General features: G+C 40.8%; 1 protein-coding gene across 47 annotated transcripts in view; it reads right to left on the bottom strand.

Annotated features, from left to right (window-relative positions):
* Nucleotides 1-20,613, bottom strand: part of ZBTB20 (zinc finger and BTB domain containing 20) — an 825,041-nt gene that overhangs the window by 27,007 nt on the left and 777,421 nt on the right. For 35 of the 47 annotated variants that reach the window (XM_081572030.1, XM_081572048.1, XM_081572056.1 and 32 more), the window contains one exon: nucleotides 16,699-16,886. Coding sequence is in view for 12 of the 47 variants with exons in the window: in XM_081572014.1 (XP_081428140.1) it covers nucleotides 16,699-16,886; nucleotides 17,269-17,279 (199 nt within the window). In the remaining 35 variants the exon portion in view is untranslated. Of the gene's footprint in view, nucleotides 1-3,004; nucleotides 3,067-16,698; nucleotides 16,887-17,268; nucleotides 17,434-20,613 lie in introns of those variants that run through there. The other 12 variants (XM_081572014.1, XM_081572017.1, XM_081572019.1 and 9 more) reach the window with 2 other exon arrangements.

Genomic DNA, 20,613 nt, shown 5'->3' with positions numbered 1-20,613 from the left:
TCAACTGCTTGGTAACAGATGTTACAGAGATGATCTATCAATCAGCTTTGACAATGGGTATTTATATTTGCATAAACAGTGTCAGGGATTGTTTAGAATATTTTCACTTGGTGGCCACTGGGTGTCCTCATTTACAAAGTAAATATGCAACATTTAGTGTGGGTCACCAGAGAGAATAAAAGACACTAGTTTTCTCTTTGGCCTTTCACGTACCAGGTAGAAATTTATTGCTGAACTCATAACCAGGTCACATATTAATACTGTTTAAAAACCTTCAGGTCAAACTGTTAAAGTTTATAATCAAAAGTAACTTCTGCAGATTCCAGCCATGAATTTACAAGGCTGGGCTTCCTTAATAGGGGGACTGTGATCCAGCTAAGAGAATGAACCCTTATTCATTTGAAAATTGGCATGGGATTTTGACTATCTGCCGAGAGAGTCAGGAGAGAGGAGTGGAGAAGGTCTTAATTTATTCTTGAAAGGAAAGACAACACCAAATATCTCCACGGGATATTTGTTAAATTCTGTTTTTATCTCAAGTTTTCTGAAAACCAATTAAAAATAATAATGAGAAAGATAAAATATGCCCTTTGCTTGGGAAACCTGAAATAATGTGAAAAATAGTAATATGAGCTGTGCCATATAATGGTTATCAATCATTTCATATTTAGAGACAAAGAATTAAGTTATTCCTTGGTGAACTAGTTATCCCACGTGTAAAAGAAAGATACTTGTGCTTCACAAGGATGTTGTAGGACAAATAAAATAGAATAGGGTTCCTAAGAAGAGGAACAGTATACAAGATAGATTAAGGGCATTACTAATATCTTAATTGTAGCTGAGTCACAGTTGTGTGACTTGTTCCTGATGGCAGACAGGAGTCAAGGCCAGAGCTCACGCAGCAACGAATAAACTGTTTTGGCCACACCAAGTCACTGGGTGTGACATACTGCTGGGCTATCACTTCGTACTCCCTAAAGTGATTTTTGCATGCTTAAGATTGTCAATGCTTATATTACACACGTCGCTGATGAGATTATTTCCTTATATGGCCAAAAGGATTTCTATCTCCCCCCTTGCAAATTCTCAAATTAGAGATTCAAATCTACTACTGACTATAAGAGTACTTGCTTTCAACTAGCTGAACTTTCTCAAAAACAAAGTTAACGGTAAAATTTTTTTCACTATACCCCTGATTAATAATTATTCTCTGGCATGTCATTTCAGTATATAAATTAGCAATATGACTCTGTGCCATAACCAATTATTTATACAGATAATATCAGGGAAACTACGAAGATCCACGAGCTAGTCACTGCCTTGCAAAGATGTGCTCTGGTCTTACTTGGCTTTGCTTAACAGCCTTTTCTGTTTTTAAAAGACCACCCAGCCATGCCTCTAGTACAACCATCTGTAACTCTTAATCAACTGTTTAAATCCACAACAGGACACAACAGCCAGGTCACTTTCACCCTGAGTTTCTACTAAAGGATCACCATGTATTCAAAGTATAAGAAATGTCTCATTTCTTCTAATATCCTTTGATTTCTGTTCTCTGTAGCATTTTCTGGCCTTTAATTAGTAGATTCATTTCTGGACTACTGTAACCCTAACACGTATCTGCAGAGCCCTCCTGATTGTGTTCTACCCTAAGCCTTTCTCCTTTCAGTCTTCTCAGTCTGCTCCTTTAATTTCACTTTGAGCACTTTTCAAGGCTCAGCAACCGAGCACCACACAGCGCAGGTCTTATCTGATGTGCTGGCGCCTAGTGTGGTCTAAGACATACTGACGTTTTGTTCTTGAAGGACGGGACTGATGTTCTGAAACCTAGACTCGAACACAAAGGAGATCATTAGCCCACTTTGAGTGTCTCTCTTCTTCCTGCCTGGCCCCCTCCTACCCTCCCCAATACTTCCTTAGTCTTGTGTGCTGGCAGCAGATGGCAACCATATTCTGAAGCTGAGTCTGTACGAAATCATGCCATGGAGAACAGAGTAGCTTCAAAGTTAGCTTTCTATTCAAGTGGGATGGCAGAGGCTTCTGGAGGCATGAACTCATCTCTCATTCATATAATCCTCTCTGCATTCAGCCAGGAATTTGTTTTTTGACACATCTTTCTACTGTCCAGCCAGTGGAGGGAGGGTGGGCAGAGAGTTGGAGGGCCCTTTCAGCAGGAGGGCACCAGGATTCTATTCCATGCCAACCACTTGTTTCCCTGGGCCAGCTCCGTCTGCTGCAGATCACATTACGTCCTTCCCCTGCGAGAGGCTCGGGAGCATGGGTGCGGAGTGGATTTCTCAAGAACCATATCTTTGCTAGACTGACACACACTGTAGCTCCTAGGGCAAGCTGAGACCTGGGAAAAGGGTGAGACCAGGAGGAGGGTGTGGGGTTGCTGAAAGCTGTGCAGGATGGTACAGTAATGGGAAGTGAGAGTGGGAAAACCTTTCCTTTTTGTTGTTTCAAGGTTTGCTGGAGCTTTTGCCTAATCATCTGTTTGAGCATCTTGAAAATAAGTGTCTATTTTCATGATATCTATCAAAAACAGGCACCAGATTATCCTACAAAGTCGACCTTAACCCTCCCATATTGCTACTCGAATCAAAACATGTAGCAGCCTACATCCAACAGAAAGTGGCTCTGTTTTCCCAGCATAAAAACCAGTGGGTATCTGTGATACACTTTATTTTGTTGGTCTGCTGAAAGAAAACAATTAGATGAAAAATCAGTAACTCTACTTTTACAAATGGGAGAAATTCTCATAAACACACTCTCACTTTTGCTCAGTTCTCCCTACCACATTCATTCATTCATTTATTTGTTCAATAAAGATTTGCTGAGCTCCTACTATGACTAAACACTTCTCTGCTAGGTGCTAAGAAATCAACAGTGAACAAGATAGAATTTCTGCCCTAAAAAATTCTTCCACCCGGACAAAATAAGGATTTAATAATTTAACTTCTAGAATATTATTTGAAGACTAGGAATAGTGAATTTGTCTTACCTAGTATTTCTTCTGATTCTTTTTCAAACATGTCTCTTGAAGGTCTACACTCCTTTAACCAAGAAGTTCTGTCCTGAAACTCTCTCTATTGTTATATTCATTCCTTTCTTGGATACAATGTTGAGAGTTCAGATTGTAACTGGTATCTTTTTTTTTTTGGTAGAATTGCAACCCTGAGGATCCAGGATCATTACTTTGCAAGCTACACATGTATTTTCTCTGTAAATATTGTATCATCTAATTTGCATCTTTGGGTTCTGCTGATTAGCCATCAACATGTGATTTAAGGAATATAGCATATGAGATATACAAATCATGGCTCAGTAAGTTATTATTTTAAAACTCTGACTTGGGATTTATACTGACTTGCATACAATCTAGTTAAGCATTTGATCTGCGACTATTACTAAAAGCCTTATAGCTCAAGTTCCATACCCATGTGTCTCTGGAATTCTATACTCAGCAGCAAAAGGGCTCCACAGTTGAAAGAAGCAAATGCCTGAAGTTATCTCCACCCATTACCTCAAACTACATAGGCACCACGGGACAGGAAAGGCTCACTGGGTACAATGAACCAACAGGTCTTACTGAATTTCTTAAGACTATGTTTTTTTCCCAACTGCTGAAAACTGTTTCAGAATGGTAGAAGGTAAGTGAGCTGAGTGCTTAAGAGCAATCCTCCTTGGCACTAAAACACATTTACACTTCTAACTTTAACTCTATTTTGATTTATTTCAAAATACTCTGAAGCCATCAAGCAGACTGTCTTTCAAAAAGATAACAGATGCATTTCTTTAGTTTTAAGTGTGTCATTTAGAAGGGGCCCTCTCCTCTCTCTGATGTGGCAGCGTGTCCATTCTCAGGACCTGATGCTTTGGCCTCTTCGGGTAACAGGCCTGGAAGATGGACAGTGAAAAGATGCCTAAGCACAGTAGGGACAGCCACGGGTTCCACAATGCACTCTGAGGACAGTCAACACATGCATCCACTCTCCATAATTTGAAAATCTCTCACAGATTAGAATACATTTGAGGACAAGAAAGAACATAGTAGCTTAATACTACACTATAATATAAACAATAAGCTAAACCTTTCCAAGTCCATAAAAAAAGATTCAGAAACTGTTTTTTTAAGCTTCTCGGAGCCAGTTTCCTTATTTGTAAAATGGAGTGTTTTGTAAGAATGATATCATGTATGTGACACAAAGTAGATGCTTAGTCGTATTAGTTCTCTTCCAATATTTAGAAAACACAAGAAAAACAGGGGAATAAAAGCAGGAAAAAAGATGATGGAGAGGCTTCCCTGTCTGTCCAGACCTGAATGTCAGAAGGGACAAGGAGAGGGGCATGGCCTTTTCCTGAAGTGAAGAGTAGACCCTCCTACAGACCCATGGCTTCTGTCTCAGTCACTCTCAGCAGGAGGGAGGGATGGAAAACTTGCTACAATGCTTCACTTATGTTGCATCACTTTTCGTCCATATTTATTTAATAATTTAAAACCCTTACACTATAAGCAAATGCTCAGATTCACTGAGCATTGTCTGTCTGGTCTGTTCTAGGGGCTTCCATATAGCACTCCCTCTAACCCTTATACCAACACTGCAGTCTAGACATTATTGTCATTCTCACCATGCACTCGAGGACACGGAAACATAGGGAGGTTAAGCAAAGGCACATAAACTTCATGCATAGGCTGAAGTTCATAAGTAAAAGGGCAAATCAGCCAGGCCATGGGGTGAGAGCAATGTATGGTCAAACCCTTAGTCCATCATCAACATGTTCAGGAAATAGCTTTCGAAGTCTGTCAGCATACCTGCCCATACCCTGCGGGCACCATGAGAACCGACATTGGACTTTCTCCTTTGAATCTTAGTTTCCTATTAGGGGGCAGGTCTGAGGACACAGGTTCTGACTGGGGTTCGTCCTGGGGAAGTGCCTCTTGCCTTCTTTTAGTTCCCTGACCCAAGTCTACGGAAAGTTACACACTGGTGTCCACATTGGCATGCATCTGTGTGCCTATCTTCTTAGGGAGTTCATAAACTCTGAGAGGGAGGTGCAGTCATGGTGTTGGTGGAGTACCTGAGGCCTCCAGGTCAGGAATTCCTCCTCTGGAGGGAGATGCTGTGTGCGTGCTAAGTCACTTCAGTCGTGTCTGACTCTGTGTGACTTCCTGGACCTTAACCTGCCAGGCTCCTCTGTCCATGGGATTCTCCAGGCAAGAATACTGGAGTAGGTTGCCATGCCCTCCTCCAGGGGATCTTCCCGATCAGGGATCCAACCTGCATCTCCTGCATTGCAGGCAGATTCTTTACCATCTGAGCCACCAGGGAAGCCTGGAGAGAGAGGTTACCCTCTGCTTAAAGTGAAAGTGAAAGTCATGTCCAACTCTTTGCTACCCCATGGACTATACAGTCCATGTAATTCTCCAGGCCAGAATACTGGGGTGGATAGCTTTTCCCTTCTTCAGGGGATCTTCCCAACCCAGGGATTGAACTTAGGTCTCCCACATTTGCAGGCGGATTCTTTACCAGCTGAGCCACAAGGGAAGCCCAAGAACACTGGAGTGGGTAGCCTATCTCTTCTCCAGCGGATCTTTCCCACTCAGGAATTGAACCTGGGGTCTCCTGCATTGCAGGCGGATTCTTTACCAACTGAGCTATCAGGAAAGCCCTACCCTCTGTTAAAGCCTCAGCCCATTGTCACTACTGGAGGACACTAAGGCTGCTGAGGAACGCTGCTCGGCCTGCCAGCCCAGGTGTATGAGGCAGCTTCAGTTACCCCTCTGGAACCTGAAGTCAGGAATAAAATGGAATAGGCTAGATTTAGGGATTCTTTTTCTTCAAATTAGAAAAAAAAAAAACACCCCAAAAACCCAGGCCTGAGTGGAAAAACCTATGGTATTTCCCTGAAAAAAAAAAGATAGACTTCCTCTTCCATGGGGTTAAGTTCTCAGAGTTGAAGTTCAGAATTTGCAAGTGCATTTTCCATAAGATGTGGGATTACACTCTGTAGCTCAAATTTATACACACTTTGCTTTCATTATCTCCTTTATATCCAAATACCGGTTGAGATATGAGGCAAAGAGATAATAAGCGATTATACAGGAAAGGAAATGATTACGTCAGAAAACTGAATGGCAAAGTTAATTTAGTCACCACTTCTTGAAATTCTTTATGTGGTATTCTACGTGCCACACGAAGCTTTCTTAAAAATTATGTCTGCCCTCACCTAAGACTGCATGAGATTTTGGTGTAAAATTGATAACATGAACCTAGCTAAAACCACTGAGGATAAATGAGTCAGGGAGAATTCTTTTCTGGAGTTGGAGAGGAAAGGAAAACCTCCTCAAGGTTCATTTTGACGTCAACTATGAATTCATTGTTCCCTGTGAAATTATAAAAGCTTGTACTCAAAATTCCTCCATGTGGCTGTTTGTATAATTTCTAGTAGCGATAAAATAATTTTCTTACTTAGTTTTACAGTAATTTAATAGCAGAGCAAAATAACATTTCATTTAGTTGTTTCCAGGGCACCACCCTGAAGCAGGAGGAATTGCAGATACTTTGTGTCCAGGCGACTGTGGCCTTAGGGAAGTCTTTAACCATCAAAGAGAACAATACAGACTAAGTAAACAAGTTAAACATGGCCCACAAATAAGGAACTTGACGATGTCTGTGACAATGAGAGAGTACAGGAGAACAACACATAGGCTTGTTGTTAGTAACTACTTGAATTGGCTCTATCATGAAAGACAGTCACAGAATGTGGCATTTTAAAAATGGATTATGATTTGAAATAACTTGTTTTAAAATTTTCTAGAAAATTGAAAGGCTTAAAGTATATAATACCTGTCCTCTACCTAATGCTCAGAGATTACTGAGGGTTAGTGAATATTTGTGAAGTCATCCAAAGAGGATGTAACAATTCTTGCAAAACATTAGTTCTTATTAGCTACAGGGAAGAGAAAGAATTAATGTAATAAAATTACTGATTCTTTGGGCTTGGGTAGTGATTTCAAATTTCCTTTACATATATTTATCATCCCAATTGCCCTGTAAAATGAGAGATCTAATTCTCTCACCCTGCCTATTTAATTGCAGAGCCTCCCTTAACACTGGTTTTTATTCTTCAGTCTATAAATGGGCTTGGGGCTGCTGTATCATAAAAATATTCATACCCTGCTTTTGCATTACCTGTTCATTATTTCTTTTTAAAGTATTAAGCTTTTAAAAAAACTGGTTCATAATTGTTGCTTTCCTATTCAATTCTGTTTGCTCCTGAACCCTTTTGTATGATGTTTTTGTGACACATCTGACTCTTTTCTCTTGGCAGCCTCCAGGAAGCTACCCATCCTCCTTGTCTGAGCACCCAACACTGCTGACCCTTCCTCTACCTGGTGGTCTCTCTCAATTGTCCTGCTTGTCAAATTTCCATTACATATATTTATGCATATATGCTACGTCTTAGACCATCTTTTCTTTCCCTCCTTTGAGGGTTCACCATTTTCTTTCTCTTTCTTATCATGCAATGTATAAATATTTCTCAAGATCCTATTTTCTTTTTTTTCCCCTCTCAACTAAATCTTTTTAGAATATACTTCACATTCATGACTTAAAGTATGGCTCTTTTGGTCAAAGCGTCTGCTATTCCTAATTTCAAATCCCTCCTGCTCTATTCCAGAACCCTATTTAGAGCTCAATGTTAGTTGTCTCCACAGGGTCTACCCCTGTTATCACATACTCAGTGAAAGTGAAAATGTTAGTTGCTCATTCATGTCTGACTCTGTGTGACCCCATGGACTGTAGCCTGCCAGATTCCTCTGTCCATGGGATTCTCCAAGCAAGAATACTGTAGTGGGTAGCTATTCCCTTCTACAGGGGATCTTCCTGACTGAGAGATCGAATCCGGGTATCCTGCATTGCAGGCAGATTCTTCACCATCTGAGCCACCAGAGATGTCTCATACTCAGCATTGTATAAAACTGACTTGTAATCTGTCCTCTAGTTACTTCTTTTTCATCTTCTCTCTTTGATTTCTTGGAACTGTCTTTGATGATTTCTTCTCTCTTATCTAATACTCTGTCAGCTCCTGGAGCTGCCCACCCTCATCCATAAAGTCTGTTGAGTCTAGATCCTCCCCATCCCCCTTTCACCAGCCCCCTCAGGTAACCAATAATCTGAACTACTGACAAAGTTTCCTGGACTCTGTCTTCTCTCTAGTCACCTTATTCCATCTACAAGCATGTTCCACATCCCTGCTGCTAGATTAGATCTTCCCAAAGCAAAGTTCAGATGATAGCAACCCCAACCTAAAACCCCGTCACAGCTTTGCCCCAGAATGCAAACACCTTATACCTTTTCCTAATGCCTCACCACCAATGAAATTCTGTTCATCCTTCAAGGGAGCTCAAATGGAACCTTTTCTGATCAATTAGACTGGATGTTCATGTTAACCAGATTATAATATATTTTGTGAACTTTCTAACTTCTAAGATAATGGTGATTTGATGGTATGGACTAAGAATTCTTGGTGGCAGGGTCTGTTTGTCTTCACCTTTCTGCTCCTGCAGAACTCAATGTAGTACCAGACACCTAAGACGTACTCTACACATGGTTGCCAAGCCAGTGAATTGAGTGAATCAATGCTCTGGTGCATCCGGGTACATAGGGACGTAGCTTTAACCACCCTGCAGGGCGCTTGGTATGAATATGTCTAAACTTTCCCATGAGACTCTAAGCCTCTGAGCAAAGGGCTCCAATTTATATTAAAAAAAACTGTATCCCATCTGATGCCTAGGCTTGGTCCTCTACATTGAAAGCATTCAGTAAATTGATGGCTGAATAGTCCTGACTCCTTCTGATTCAGAAAATGCAAGTTCTCTTATTCGCCGACTCAGTAACAGGCAGCACAATATGGTGAGGATGGAAGGAGTGAGATTATATCTTTGGCTCTTCTACTCACTATATTGAGAACCTTTTGGTATGACCCTTGTTCTCTTTGGGCTTCAGTTTCCCCCTGTGTATAACAATAGGTTTAGACCAGCTTAACTTTACTCTCTTTCAATGCTGATAAAAAGTTCTAACTGCAATACATTCCTTAGAGAGAACAAAAGATGTAGGAGCAGAAGAAAAGCAAAAAAGAAAGCAGCTGTGCTTATTCAGCCCATGTGGTAATGAGAGGTTTTACTATGGTACCTGGTATGAAGTGATTGGTGGAAGGATATGACTTGAAATTACCTTAAAGCAAGGAATTCCTAGACTCTTCATGCATGCTCTCAGTTGATCACATGATCTGTCTCTGAAGACAGTACTACATTTTTTTAAGTGAGAATGTGAGAAGCCCTGACAGATATGAAGGAACACTAATTTTATATAATAAAATTTGCCACGAGTAGAGGAAGCACGTATGAAACTGTCACCAGCCGCTGCAGATAAAAATTAAAGATGTGCTCCAGCAAGATAAGAGATGGCAAAATGAAGAATGGAACCCTGAAGATCAGCAGTCAGCTTTGACAATTACACATGTGATTACAAGCACATTTACGTAGTATTTGGCAGAGTGAAAGGCATGGTGTGACTCAGAGCAATGGGCCACAGGACCAGATTTGCCAAGGGACTGATTGCTAGAGTCTGGAAGGACCACGACTTGGTGACTGAGTTCCAGCATGGCACTTCTAGCTGACTCTGTGACTCCTGGAATGAATCTCTTAATATGAAAAGTTATTTTGAACCATTTCATCAATAAATTATCTCTAGATGCTGTCTAATATTTGCCCACATCTACTGATCTCATGCAAAGAAAGGCACTTTTACCCATTAGAAAATAAGTGGTGTCTTGCTTTCTTATTTATCTGGAAAGCAAATGTCTCCAAAGGAACATGCAGTTCGGCCCAGCTGACTTTTAATGACAGGCAATGTGACTCAAATACAGACTGTCCTGTGAGTTTATATTAAAATGAGGCAAACTGTAAGAAAGTCTGAGTCTGGTAACTGAACTGCTCTGTTTGCTGAGAACACCATGCTCTTTCTGTGCCTCTGTGGTTTTGCTTCTGTCCCTTCTGGCTGTAAGGCCGCTCACTCCCTCTGCTGCTTTACATACACCTACTCCTTCCTGATCCAGGTCTAATGTCACCTTTCTTGAGAAGCCCTTCCCACTGCTTCAGGAGCCTGGGAGCTTTTTGTGCATCGTCGGACACTTCCATATTGTAATCGTCTGTCCCCTTTACAGGTTTAAAAGTTGGTGAAAGTGTGTGGGAACACCACGAGTTCCTAAAATTTGGGGACAGTATTTTGTTTGTATCTTCAGCCCTGGTCCCTAGCTGAGGTCTTGGCGCAGATGCAGGGGTTTGACAGCATTTAATGTGTGACTAAACGGAAGAAGGCAGGAGTGAATGAGGTAAGAGTGACTTACAGAAGTCACTGCATCAAGTGGCCATGGAAGATATTCAGTTACATTAGCATTGTAGGGAAAGGATAATTTTTATCAAAAAGAGGGACAATTTTATAAAAAGTAGATGATGACATGAAACTCCAAGATATATGATTTTAAAAAATAAATGTGTCCCCAGATATACTATGTGGAAACTCTAGGAAATTAGAGCAAATAAAAAATTAACTGGCCTTCTAATGTATAAGTGTGGGATTAAGAACTGAAACCTCTAAATAGGAGGGTATCATAGGTAATAAAAATAATTCCAAAGAAATTATGTGTCAATTAACTCAGAGAAGGAAAGAAGGGAAAGGCTATCTTTAAAGAAATGAATGCACACATATCAAATAAAAGGTTTGTTAATGAAATAGCAGGAAAAACAAGTTTAAACTGTTAGTGATGAAAAGGTAAATATATAATTCTTTATAGGAAGTAGAATAAAGAGAAATGTGAGACACTCTGGGGACAATGAGAGCATTTAGTTACATCAAAGATGCTCTATTTACTGTTTAACTGATATGGAATCTTATTAGAAAATTAATAGAAAGCCATAAGATAATAACGATCTGTAGTGACTTATTTCATCCCATTTTGGCTCTATTTCTTCTGCAAATTAGTGTGACCCCAAAATGTTTTCAGGATTGTCCAACTTGTCCTAAATTCCATAAATAAACTCTTTCAGAGGATGCTGTTTTTTTGCCATGTCTCTATTACAGTTCTTCACAGATGGACCATTTTTGTCCTTCCAAAGTCTAAGAATAACTCTTTCAGTTATCAAGACATACCAAAATCCAGTTCAGCTGCTCCTGTGGGATTCCAGTTAGTTTAGACACATCTGCTGAGATACACGCATTTGAATCCAAATGAAGCTTTTGTTTGATGATACATTTTGAACATTTACGAAGGTTTTTTTGGGGCCAAAATGTTTTTCATTTTTTGGCACTCCAAACAGAGATCTTCAGTTATAAACACTGCCTTCTGAGCACCTCCAGCAGAAATCCAATCTTTTCATGCGAACAGGTGCCTCAGGAAGTTTTTGGAATGTTTTACACTGAATCAGCTTTCTGATTGGAAACTTTCTGAACACACAGTCAAATTTGCCAAAGAGACCTTCAAACTTGCATGAGTAGTTTTCACTCATCCAGACATACATTCACACGTACAGACAGCCCAAGTGAAAGCAAGTCAGAGCTCTGTAAAACTGAAGTCTTTCTCTTAAAGGTTAATATGACACACAACCAAACTAAACAAAAGGAATAAATACATGACAGGAGAGATAATGAATAAACAGCAAGAACCTCTGTTCAACTTCTCCATAAGCATGTTCCCCTTAAATTTACTTTACCTGAGAGTTTAGATGACACATCCCTTCAGTAAAAATCCACCCCAGTTTCAAATAATGCTCCAAGCATTTGTGTTCTTAAACACTGTGGCTGGGGGGGATGGCTACTAATTCTTTTCACTAACAAACTTGTTCAAACAGTTCTTTTTGAAACACTTCCTTCTCTAATACAAATAGGTCAACCAGATTCAAATCTGAAGGAATGAAAAACTACTCTCTAAATCAAGGGTGCTTTGGAAAAACTTCTATTTTACCTGAGTCCCTACAACTTTTCTTTTCCAGTTTCAATATAAACTGAAAAGCCGTTACAGAGTAAGACAACTTGTGAAGCCTTACGCCTGAACAGTTGTTACAGAGTAAAATCACTTCCCCATTGGGCACGCCCAGAATTCAGGGGAAATCTGCTTTCAAGTTTGTCTGATGGCCCTGGACCATATGCTCCAAGGTGGCCAGAAACCTTTGTCTACACCCACTTAGCAGATTTCTGGCTCTTTGTCAGGAACTAAGAGGTTTATTTGCAAAAATGAATCATTTCCTTCAAAATATCCTTTACCCTATTTACATGCTTGCATATTCCTTCCATTTTGTTTTTCCCCTACAGCTTTACTAAGGGAATTAATTATCTAGAAGAACAGGAACATACAGTAAGTACATCTGAGATACAGGATGAGACACAGTATGTCATCTATTAGGCCTGGCTCAGACCAGCAGCTGATGCTAAATGGGAAGGAACACACACCAAATGTTTTTTAATCACAAAGTTAGTAATTAATTGCTCTTTAAAATACATTTTATGCTTCTTTCTGTCTGTGTACATGAAATGCACGTTTATTACATGCCAAAAATTACAACATTATGGTTTAAATGTGACTGGCACGGAAGTCCGGAAATCAGAGTTAATGTTCCCACAGCAACTTTAATTCTGTCCGTGTGCACATGTAGAGCTCTAGTCGTCTTCCGTTCCAGGATAATACATATAGACGGTTTGGGAAGGGAAGCTCAAGACCCATATCCTCAACTGGAGTTACCGGAAAAAAACAAAGGATAAAAGCTGTGCTCCCTTCCACGTACATGGATAAAAAACAATGTCCCCGTGCCCGGTGTTGTGTAATCCGGGAATGAAAGAATCCGCTGTGATGTCGGCACTCAAGGGGGCAGTTTCTGTTGCTGTGGGAACCTGAACTTTGCATTTCCTGACTTTGGGGTAATTAAAATGTCAGCCTTAATGTGGCATTAATGGAGTTTGCCATAAAGAAATCCTCTTTGTTTTGTTCTCATAAAAAATTGCCTAAAAGTTCATAATGAACCAAGTGTACTAAAATCTTCGGTCTAGGGGACTGAAGCAAAGGTTTGGGAGGGGGAAGGCCAAGTGAGGTGGCGGGCCTGAGAGAGCAAAGGAAGAGACTCCCCGGCTTCTCCCTCGACAGTGCTCAGCCCCTTAAGATTCATGCTACCTACAGAGCTAAAATTAAACCTGCCCACACAACAGTTTGGTAATGTGTCAAGGTTAAATTAAAAATAAATAAAAACTGTTAATGCATAAGTGCATCTCAGCAAGGACACAACAAATGAGACAATCTGATGAGGCCAGTGCAAGACATGAGAAGGTAAGTAACCACAGATGTCAGCTTCCAACAAAACAAAGACATCAAACTAGGTCCTTCCAAAGTAGGGAGGCGGCCAAAGCGGGTGGGGGAAATCGCTCCTCCCTTCGACCGGAGCCTTATCTGGAGGAAGACAAAATGGAAGTGTCTGTCACATGTACATGACTGAGATGTACTAGGCTCGACAGTTGTCAAGAAAGGTTTTCCTGGGATGAGCTCCGACTGCTCTCCTGCCTTCTAGGTTTAAATGGAGTGTGTAAACGAAGAGCCTGTCTCCGCCCACCCTCAGCCTATGCAGTGGGAACTGTTTTGTCAGACGCCTAGGGGTTAGATGCCCTTTGCATTCCGAAGCTCATCTTAATGGCTCCCATTATCATCATCTGCATTTGTTTACCAGGAGATTGTTAGAAGTGGTGAGGAAGTGACACGCCAAGGGGTGGGGGGGGTAATACTTCTAGAAGGGGATCATAGTGGGCGCACTGGAAAGCAGCACATGTTTCAGTAGTGATATTAACCTCATCATTTCACCAAGGAAAGCATTTCTCAGCCATATTCCTTCTTGCTTTGACTTTTACTGGACTCTTTTGCTGGATTTGAGGTGGCTTAGCAGGTTAATAGCCATCTGAGAATTTCAGAGGTCACACTTGTCCTTTTTGCTCCAAAATATGGGCTGTGTCCTTTAGAGGTAACAGCACCATGGGTTGCCCACCCTGACCAGTTCATACGCAGAACTGACTTTGCATTCATGGGGATGCTTAATAACCACCGTGTTCTATAACCCCGTCACCAATATGAGTAGTTGCACATTTTCAAGAGACCTGTTTCGAGCTAGGAATACAATCTCCAGGCTCAGAACAGAGAATTCAGGTTGCTCACAGTGACAGCAAATCCACAAACATCCCCCTCTCCTCCCCCTGATTATCAAGCATTCATCTATATGGGTGTCAATTTTCTCAGTTTTCTCATCTGTAAATTGGGAAGAATTATAATGACTGACAGAAAATGGTCATTAAGCCATGCCTAAGAATAATTTTGCTAAACACATGACAAATAAAAAGGTGCTATAAAAATTCAGGCACTTGGGAACACTTAGAACACCACATACTGGTGGAATGTTTCTGAAGTTAACGATACTAACAAGTCAAGGGCACTATTTTTAAATGCCCCAAATCTGTTAGTTCTAAATAGAAACTGAATATTTTACCTTAAAGAAATTAGGCTTTTAAATTAATCTATGGTAAGAATGACATTTGAAAGTAAAAAAAAAAAAAAAAAATTCTCTTGAATGCAAGAAGAGCATCCAAAAATTTTAACAGCTTAAAATAAATCTCTTTCCTGTCTTCTCTCAAGCAATCTCCAAATGGACAGATTTCTGTGAATCTTTCCTCAAAACAATTTTCTTCTAGTGTAGGCTCAAATCAGGACAAACTACAATCCAAATATATTTGGAGAAAAGTATAATCAATTTAAACAACAGGTTGGAGCAGAAAAGACCTACACATCTTAATGGCAAAATCAGAATGACTTTCTGAACAGCTGGAGATTAGGTTTCTCCTCCCTATTTGTTCCCCTTCCAACGGCATTCAGACCTAACTGAGCTCAGATCCACTAGCTTCCTCAGGGTCACCAAGGTGCTGCTCCTTGTACATATTTCATGTTAATGCCACGGGCTGGCCAAAGGATGCTTATGGTAAAGTATAATCAACAGCCCAGTGCTATTTCTTTCTATTTGGCAAAACATTCATTTGGCTGTAACGGGATTTCTGGGCTAAGGCCATTCTATGTAATCTTCCCCATAAGCTCTGGCAGAAAGCCAGACATTAGAGGTCTGCATGCAGGAGCTCCAGGCCCTTCTCCACAGGAACAGGCTACCTTCCTGGTAGGTAGGGACAGTGCTCACATGTCTATGGGCACTGTGCCATGCTATTTTCCAGTTCTTCCTGTAATTACTATTAGGCTGGAGATTGCCAGGCAAGAAGGCCAGGAATGTTACTATTTTGACAGCCCACAGAACACAGTCCCCACTTCTGACCCCCAAGTTTCTCTATGGAATCAGCAGCTTGGTACAATGCACACGGGTTGCAGAGACTTGGCTCTTGTTATTTCTCGTTTCGTTTTCTTGTGACAGCTGAAGTGTGGTCTCAGCTTGGTCATGAGCAGAACAAGGTGGGGTCCCTTTATCTAGAGGCTATTATGATGAAGAAAGTACAGAATGGAATGTCCCAGCCTCATTCACCTCTCGCCCTTTCTGCTAAATTTTATGTTTGCTTTGTCAGAAAAATAACAATAGGAGATTTAGAATCCCATTTCCTAATTAATAATTTTTGCTTTGTGGACAGGATAAATGGAGTTCTTTTTTGAAAAGAAAACTTTCTTGGTCTTAGCTTAATCCAAAGAAGAAGACTCCAGCTTTCTGCCTGACATCCATTGTGGAGGTCAGTTCTGAATAGCTGTTGGAATAAAAGGAATATTCTTTCCCAATGGATTCCAAGTTATCCTACTCCCTTCCATTGTCAACACACGTGTTGCTTTCTCTCTGAAGTACTGAGTTATGTTTCAGAAAGAGAAAATATCTTCTAAACGTGATTTATCAACTTTCTTAAAATAGAATTTGAAGAAGTGACTCTCAGATTAGTGGGAAGACAGAGAAAATAAACAGCAATGGAGTGATTTCAATAGCGACAATCTCATTAAGCTGCCCATTTCCAAATTTAGCCTGTAGGCAGTTTTTTTAATTAAAAAATATTTTTAACCTGAATTCTTATTGGCTACGTGAAGTCTGGGTGGCTTCTGAATTCTTGGAAGCCATTCTCTTTTCTTCTGTAAATTTATGCTGTCCTTTAACCACTTCAAAATAAATTAAAAACTGGAAAGAGAAATTCAGCCAAGCTACAATAACTAATGCAAAGCTGACTTGTATTATGTAATTTCAAAATGGAAGTTTCCTTTTGAGGTCCATATTTGGTCGTTGAATTTCGTCATGGTGGAAGTACCATTATTCAGATCACGGGGACAAAAGAATAATTAGAAAATAGCAACACAGCTTCTGTTTTTGAGTTAATGTTATGAAAGAGAATGCGGTTCACGTAATTAATCCGCCTTTTGAGGCCAAATGGCTGGTCACCTGGTTTTAAAACACACTCTAGCTTTGAAAATATAGATGTTGGGTGACTCAAAATGGCAAGTTACTTTTGGCTACTTTGGAAGACCAAATGGAAACAGCTTGCTCTGAATGCAGAAAAGCCCGAACCCAGGGGGGAGAAGCCTGCTCCAAGTACCGTGAAGACACCATCACCTCAGTGGTGTAAGTGGTGTACTCACAGTCAGATGACCCGGTATGAGCGTGTGAGTTTGTCAGTGAATGTGTTGAGTGGATGAGGGCTGGGCCTGGAGACAAAACAGCTTCAAAGTTCAGGCAGGGAAGGCCCGGCTTGGCGCTGGATCCACCCGGCTGAGTAATCTCATTCTCCTCAGATGCCTTCTGGTTTTCAGCTGTCTTGGGTTTCTTCCTGAAAATAAACAAAGGGCCCTTTGAAGGAACTGACTGCATATTTGGGAAAAGGCATTTTTAGAATCTGTTAAAGATAACTTGATTTTTTTTTTTTCTGAGGGGGGATGGGAAGGAGTCCAGTATGTCCCTTGTTTTAAAACAAGCTGATTCTTGTTTTTTTTTTTTTTTCCCTCCAGTAATGGCCTAACTGGGAACACATGAAAGCATATGGGCCAAGCAAACAGCACCACATTTGGACTCTGTTGGCTGCATAAAAAGACCCTGTCCCAGAACTTTAGACAGCTTGAGCTACGTATGGCTGACATTATCCAAGAAAGCATCCTTTCTTCCCCCCGTAAGAGTTTTAACATGGTCTGGAAAAATACTAGTGGAGGCTTTACCGTTCTAGCATTTGTCAGGAAGCTTAGAGACAGGACCCGTGGAGTAATGGGAGGAGCACTGGACTGGGAGTCAGGAGACTTGAGCTATCGTACTAGCTGTGCCTCTAACTTGCTGTGTGGCACTTGGGCACCTCACTTCACCTCTCTGGGCTTCAGTTTCCTCATCTGTAAAATAAAGTGCTTGGATTAGAAGGCCTTAAAGGTTCCTTCTGGCTTTCAGTTTCTATTCATGGAACACATTACGGAACAGTCAACTTTCTTGCTGTTATTAGATTTTGTTTTAGATCAACACATAATTTCAAATCACAATCTAAACTTGCAGGCTGTACCAATGAGAGGGGTAGTGATGAAAAACTTTGTTAGAGCAGCAAATGAAAAGTGAAAAGAAGAGCTTAGACTCCAGCAGGTAAAGAAGGAAGATGTCACATAGAGATCCTCTACTCCAACTCTTCACTCATCTGAAGCTTAAGATTCCCTTTTTAAAAAATAATTTAGTGCATGATCCTGGAGTGCAAGAGTGTGACTGTGTGTTTGGGAAGAGAAGGGTAAAGGGAAGTAGAAAGTAATTGTGATTTGGGACCAGGAATAGGAAGTGGCAAAGTTCAACCATCAGTCAGCTCCTCTCCCTAGGACCATGTAACTGATAAAAATGAATACATACTTAGCTTACGCTGCATGCAACCTTGGCCCTCGTCAAACCAAATTATTTGTCATACTCTGAGCATCGCCCCACCCACCCCCACCAGTTTCCTTGGCTCTAAGCTTTTTCTATCGTCATAGTATAGTGAACAGAAAAAGTATTTTTTAAAAATATTTTCTGGTAGAAGATTATGTGTGGTACAGAATTTGTTGTAAGTGGGTCTGTTCCCATGTTTCCCTTGTTTCTCTAAGCATGGCAATGGACTTGTTATACAGAATATTTTGTATTGAAATTTGTTGTACTGGGTAGTTAAATCTGCCCTCGCAGAATATGGTGTTATGAATTAGCATGCTGTGTTTCTGGTCCAACAGGTTGTGAAATCAAATCTGCTTTTCCAGAGGGCAGGAGGCAGAGATGGCATGGTGAAGATGAAAATAGAGGGAGAGCGTTTGGACATATTTTTAGGATGGAGGAAGCCAACACAAAAGCAACAAACTGCAATCCTTTACCAATTCTTTATTGAATGGTGACTAAGGAATGAACCTCCAAATCTTGAGTGTCTATGTGGGCCTCTAGGAACTGGTTTCTGGTTTTCAGTGTAAGGAAGTACCCAAGATTAGAGTTCCCAAAACCCACCTGCTTTTTCTTCATGAAAATCAACGCTTCCTCTACAGTCCCTATTTCTCTCACTGCTGTCTGTCACCAGGTTTGTCACCGTGTTGGACACCTCAGGGTCACACATCTTCCTCTGCCTTAAAGCCATTTTGTCAAGTCCTGACAATTGTGCATCCTTCATATTTTGCACACCTATGTTTCCTTTCTGTTTGCATTGCTATCACCTTAACACTTTTTATTTAGACTGTTGTTTACTTTCTGACTCCCATCCTCCTTGATTTCTCTACTGCCAGAGCTTTGCCTTCACTAATCTGAATGACCATGTCAGGCTGACACTCCAGGTGAATTCCATGTATATGAGACTTCAAACTCTCTGAGGGTAAAAAACATCATAGTTATTTTTGAATTCCCTGTGTTCACCCATTCGTTACTTCTTCCTTCCTTCCACCTATTCATTTATTCATGTATTCATTCCACAAATACTTACTATGTGCCTGCAATGTGCCAGCATGGGCTTGGAAATAAAACAAGCCTGGTTTCTGCCCCCCTCCCAGATTTGCTGTCTAGTGTATACCATTAAGCAGAGTAGCTTAGACAAAGCTGTCATTCAATATAGATTTGTTGATGGAATGAAATTGAGTTGAAATTAAAGTATATTTTGAGAATAGTTATAGTCTGAATCCCAATTAAGTTTCCTTCTCTTTATGCAGCAGGGAAATCTACCTTGACAGGCTGTTTTCCTTGGAATCCATGAAGTACATTTGATAAGAGTAGGACCGTTTTGCCCACTAAAGCTAGGCTGGTCCTCATGGGTCATTTAAATATTGAGATGAAACGCTAATGACAGACATCACTTAACATAAAAAATTTATTTCTGATGTTCATAAATAAGGTCTAGGCTAGTTTCAGATGTACTAATTTCTTTGGTTTCTTTCAGGAAATTGAAGAAGCCATCTTTCAAACGTGAGTGTATGGCCAGCCCGCCAACATTACTCTTTCATTTTAACTTTGCAGAAGTTGTATTGTTCTTTCTATTGATGCAGAAGTTGTATTATTCTTTCTATCGATGGTATCGCTTCCATCTCTAGATTTGATCCTGCTTCCCACCTGACATCTTGCATCATACCCTCCTGTCTGTCATCTCAAGGATCATCTCTGGGGAACATTCATAGCACAGAGACACTGAAATCATCTCTACGAATAGAGAATATTGAAAACTCAACCTTTTGGCTCATTCCTTCATTTGCCTAAAATCCCTTTACTTGTCCTTAGACTACTGGGCTATTTCCCAACTGCACATACCAGAGAGACATGCACTGACCTTAGAAACAATGCGTTTTCCATCTCATTCTCTCTAATAGTGGACTCCTTTTTCCAGGGCTGAGAAACTCTAAAACATAGCAACCATCTACGTTTAGACATGCACAGGTGCTGTTATTTTGACCCTAGTTTTGCAGCTCATATCTTATTGAGGAGGAAAAAGGAAGTCCTGTAGTAATTAATTGAAAATACCTTCTTTGGTCATGTAAAAGAATTACATGAACATGGCATATTAGAGGGCAAGTCTCACCAAGCCTCAGAAGCTGTGCACTAGTCCCTAGAGCCTTTAGAGGGCAGCAGCGCACCAGCTGACTCCAGGCAGCGTGTCAGGCAAACTCCCCACCAGACCAGAACCTTCCTCCTGGTCACCATGCCAAAGGTTGGTTTGCCAAGCTCTCTGGCCGCTTAGCTTCCTTCTTTCTTTTCTGTTTCTCTCTCTCCCTCTCTCTCTCGCCTCCCACTTCCCACACTCTCTCTCCCTCTCTCCCTCCCTCCTCAATGTTAAAATTATACACTCTGATGAAGTCGCCCCTCAACCGGAAAATGAAAGCTCCAATGAAAAAGTTAGACGAGCCAACGACAACAAAGAGAGAAATTGGGAGAAAGGGGAAAGCGGGCTGGTGAGGGGGAAGGATTTAAGAACAAGAAAAGGGCAGATGTTTCGTAAATATATGCAAAGCAAAACTGGGTGTACCCTGAACATTTCCACAGAGAAACAGACCAATCATTGTGCACTTCCTCCCACCACACTGGTGGAGCTCTGCTTTCAA

This window comes from Giraffa tippelskirchi, chromosome 2, assembly GCF_054371585.1.
Source record: "Giraffa tippelskirchi isolate mGirTip1 chromosome 2, T2T-mGirTip1v1.2.pri, whole genome shotgun sequence".
NCBI classification, from domain to species: domain Eukaryota; kingdom Metazoa; phylum Chordata; class Mammalia; order Artiodactyla; family Giraffidae; genus Giraffa; species Giraffa tippelskirchi.
This window is presented reverse-complemented; position numbering and strand designations above follow the sequence as displayed.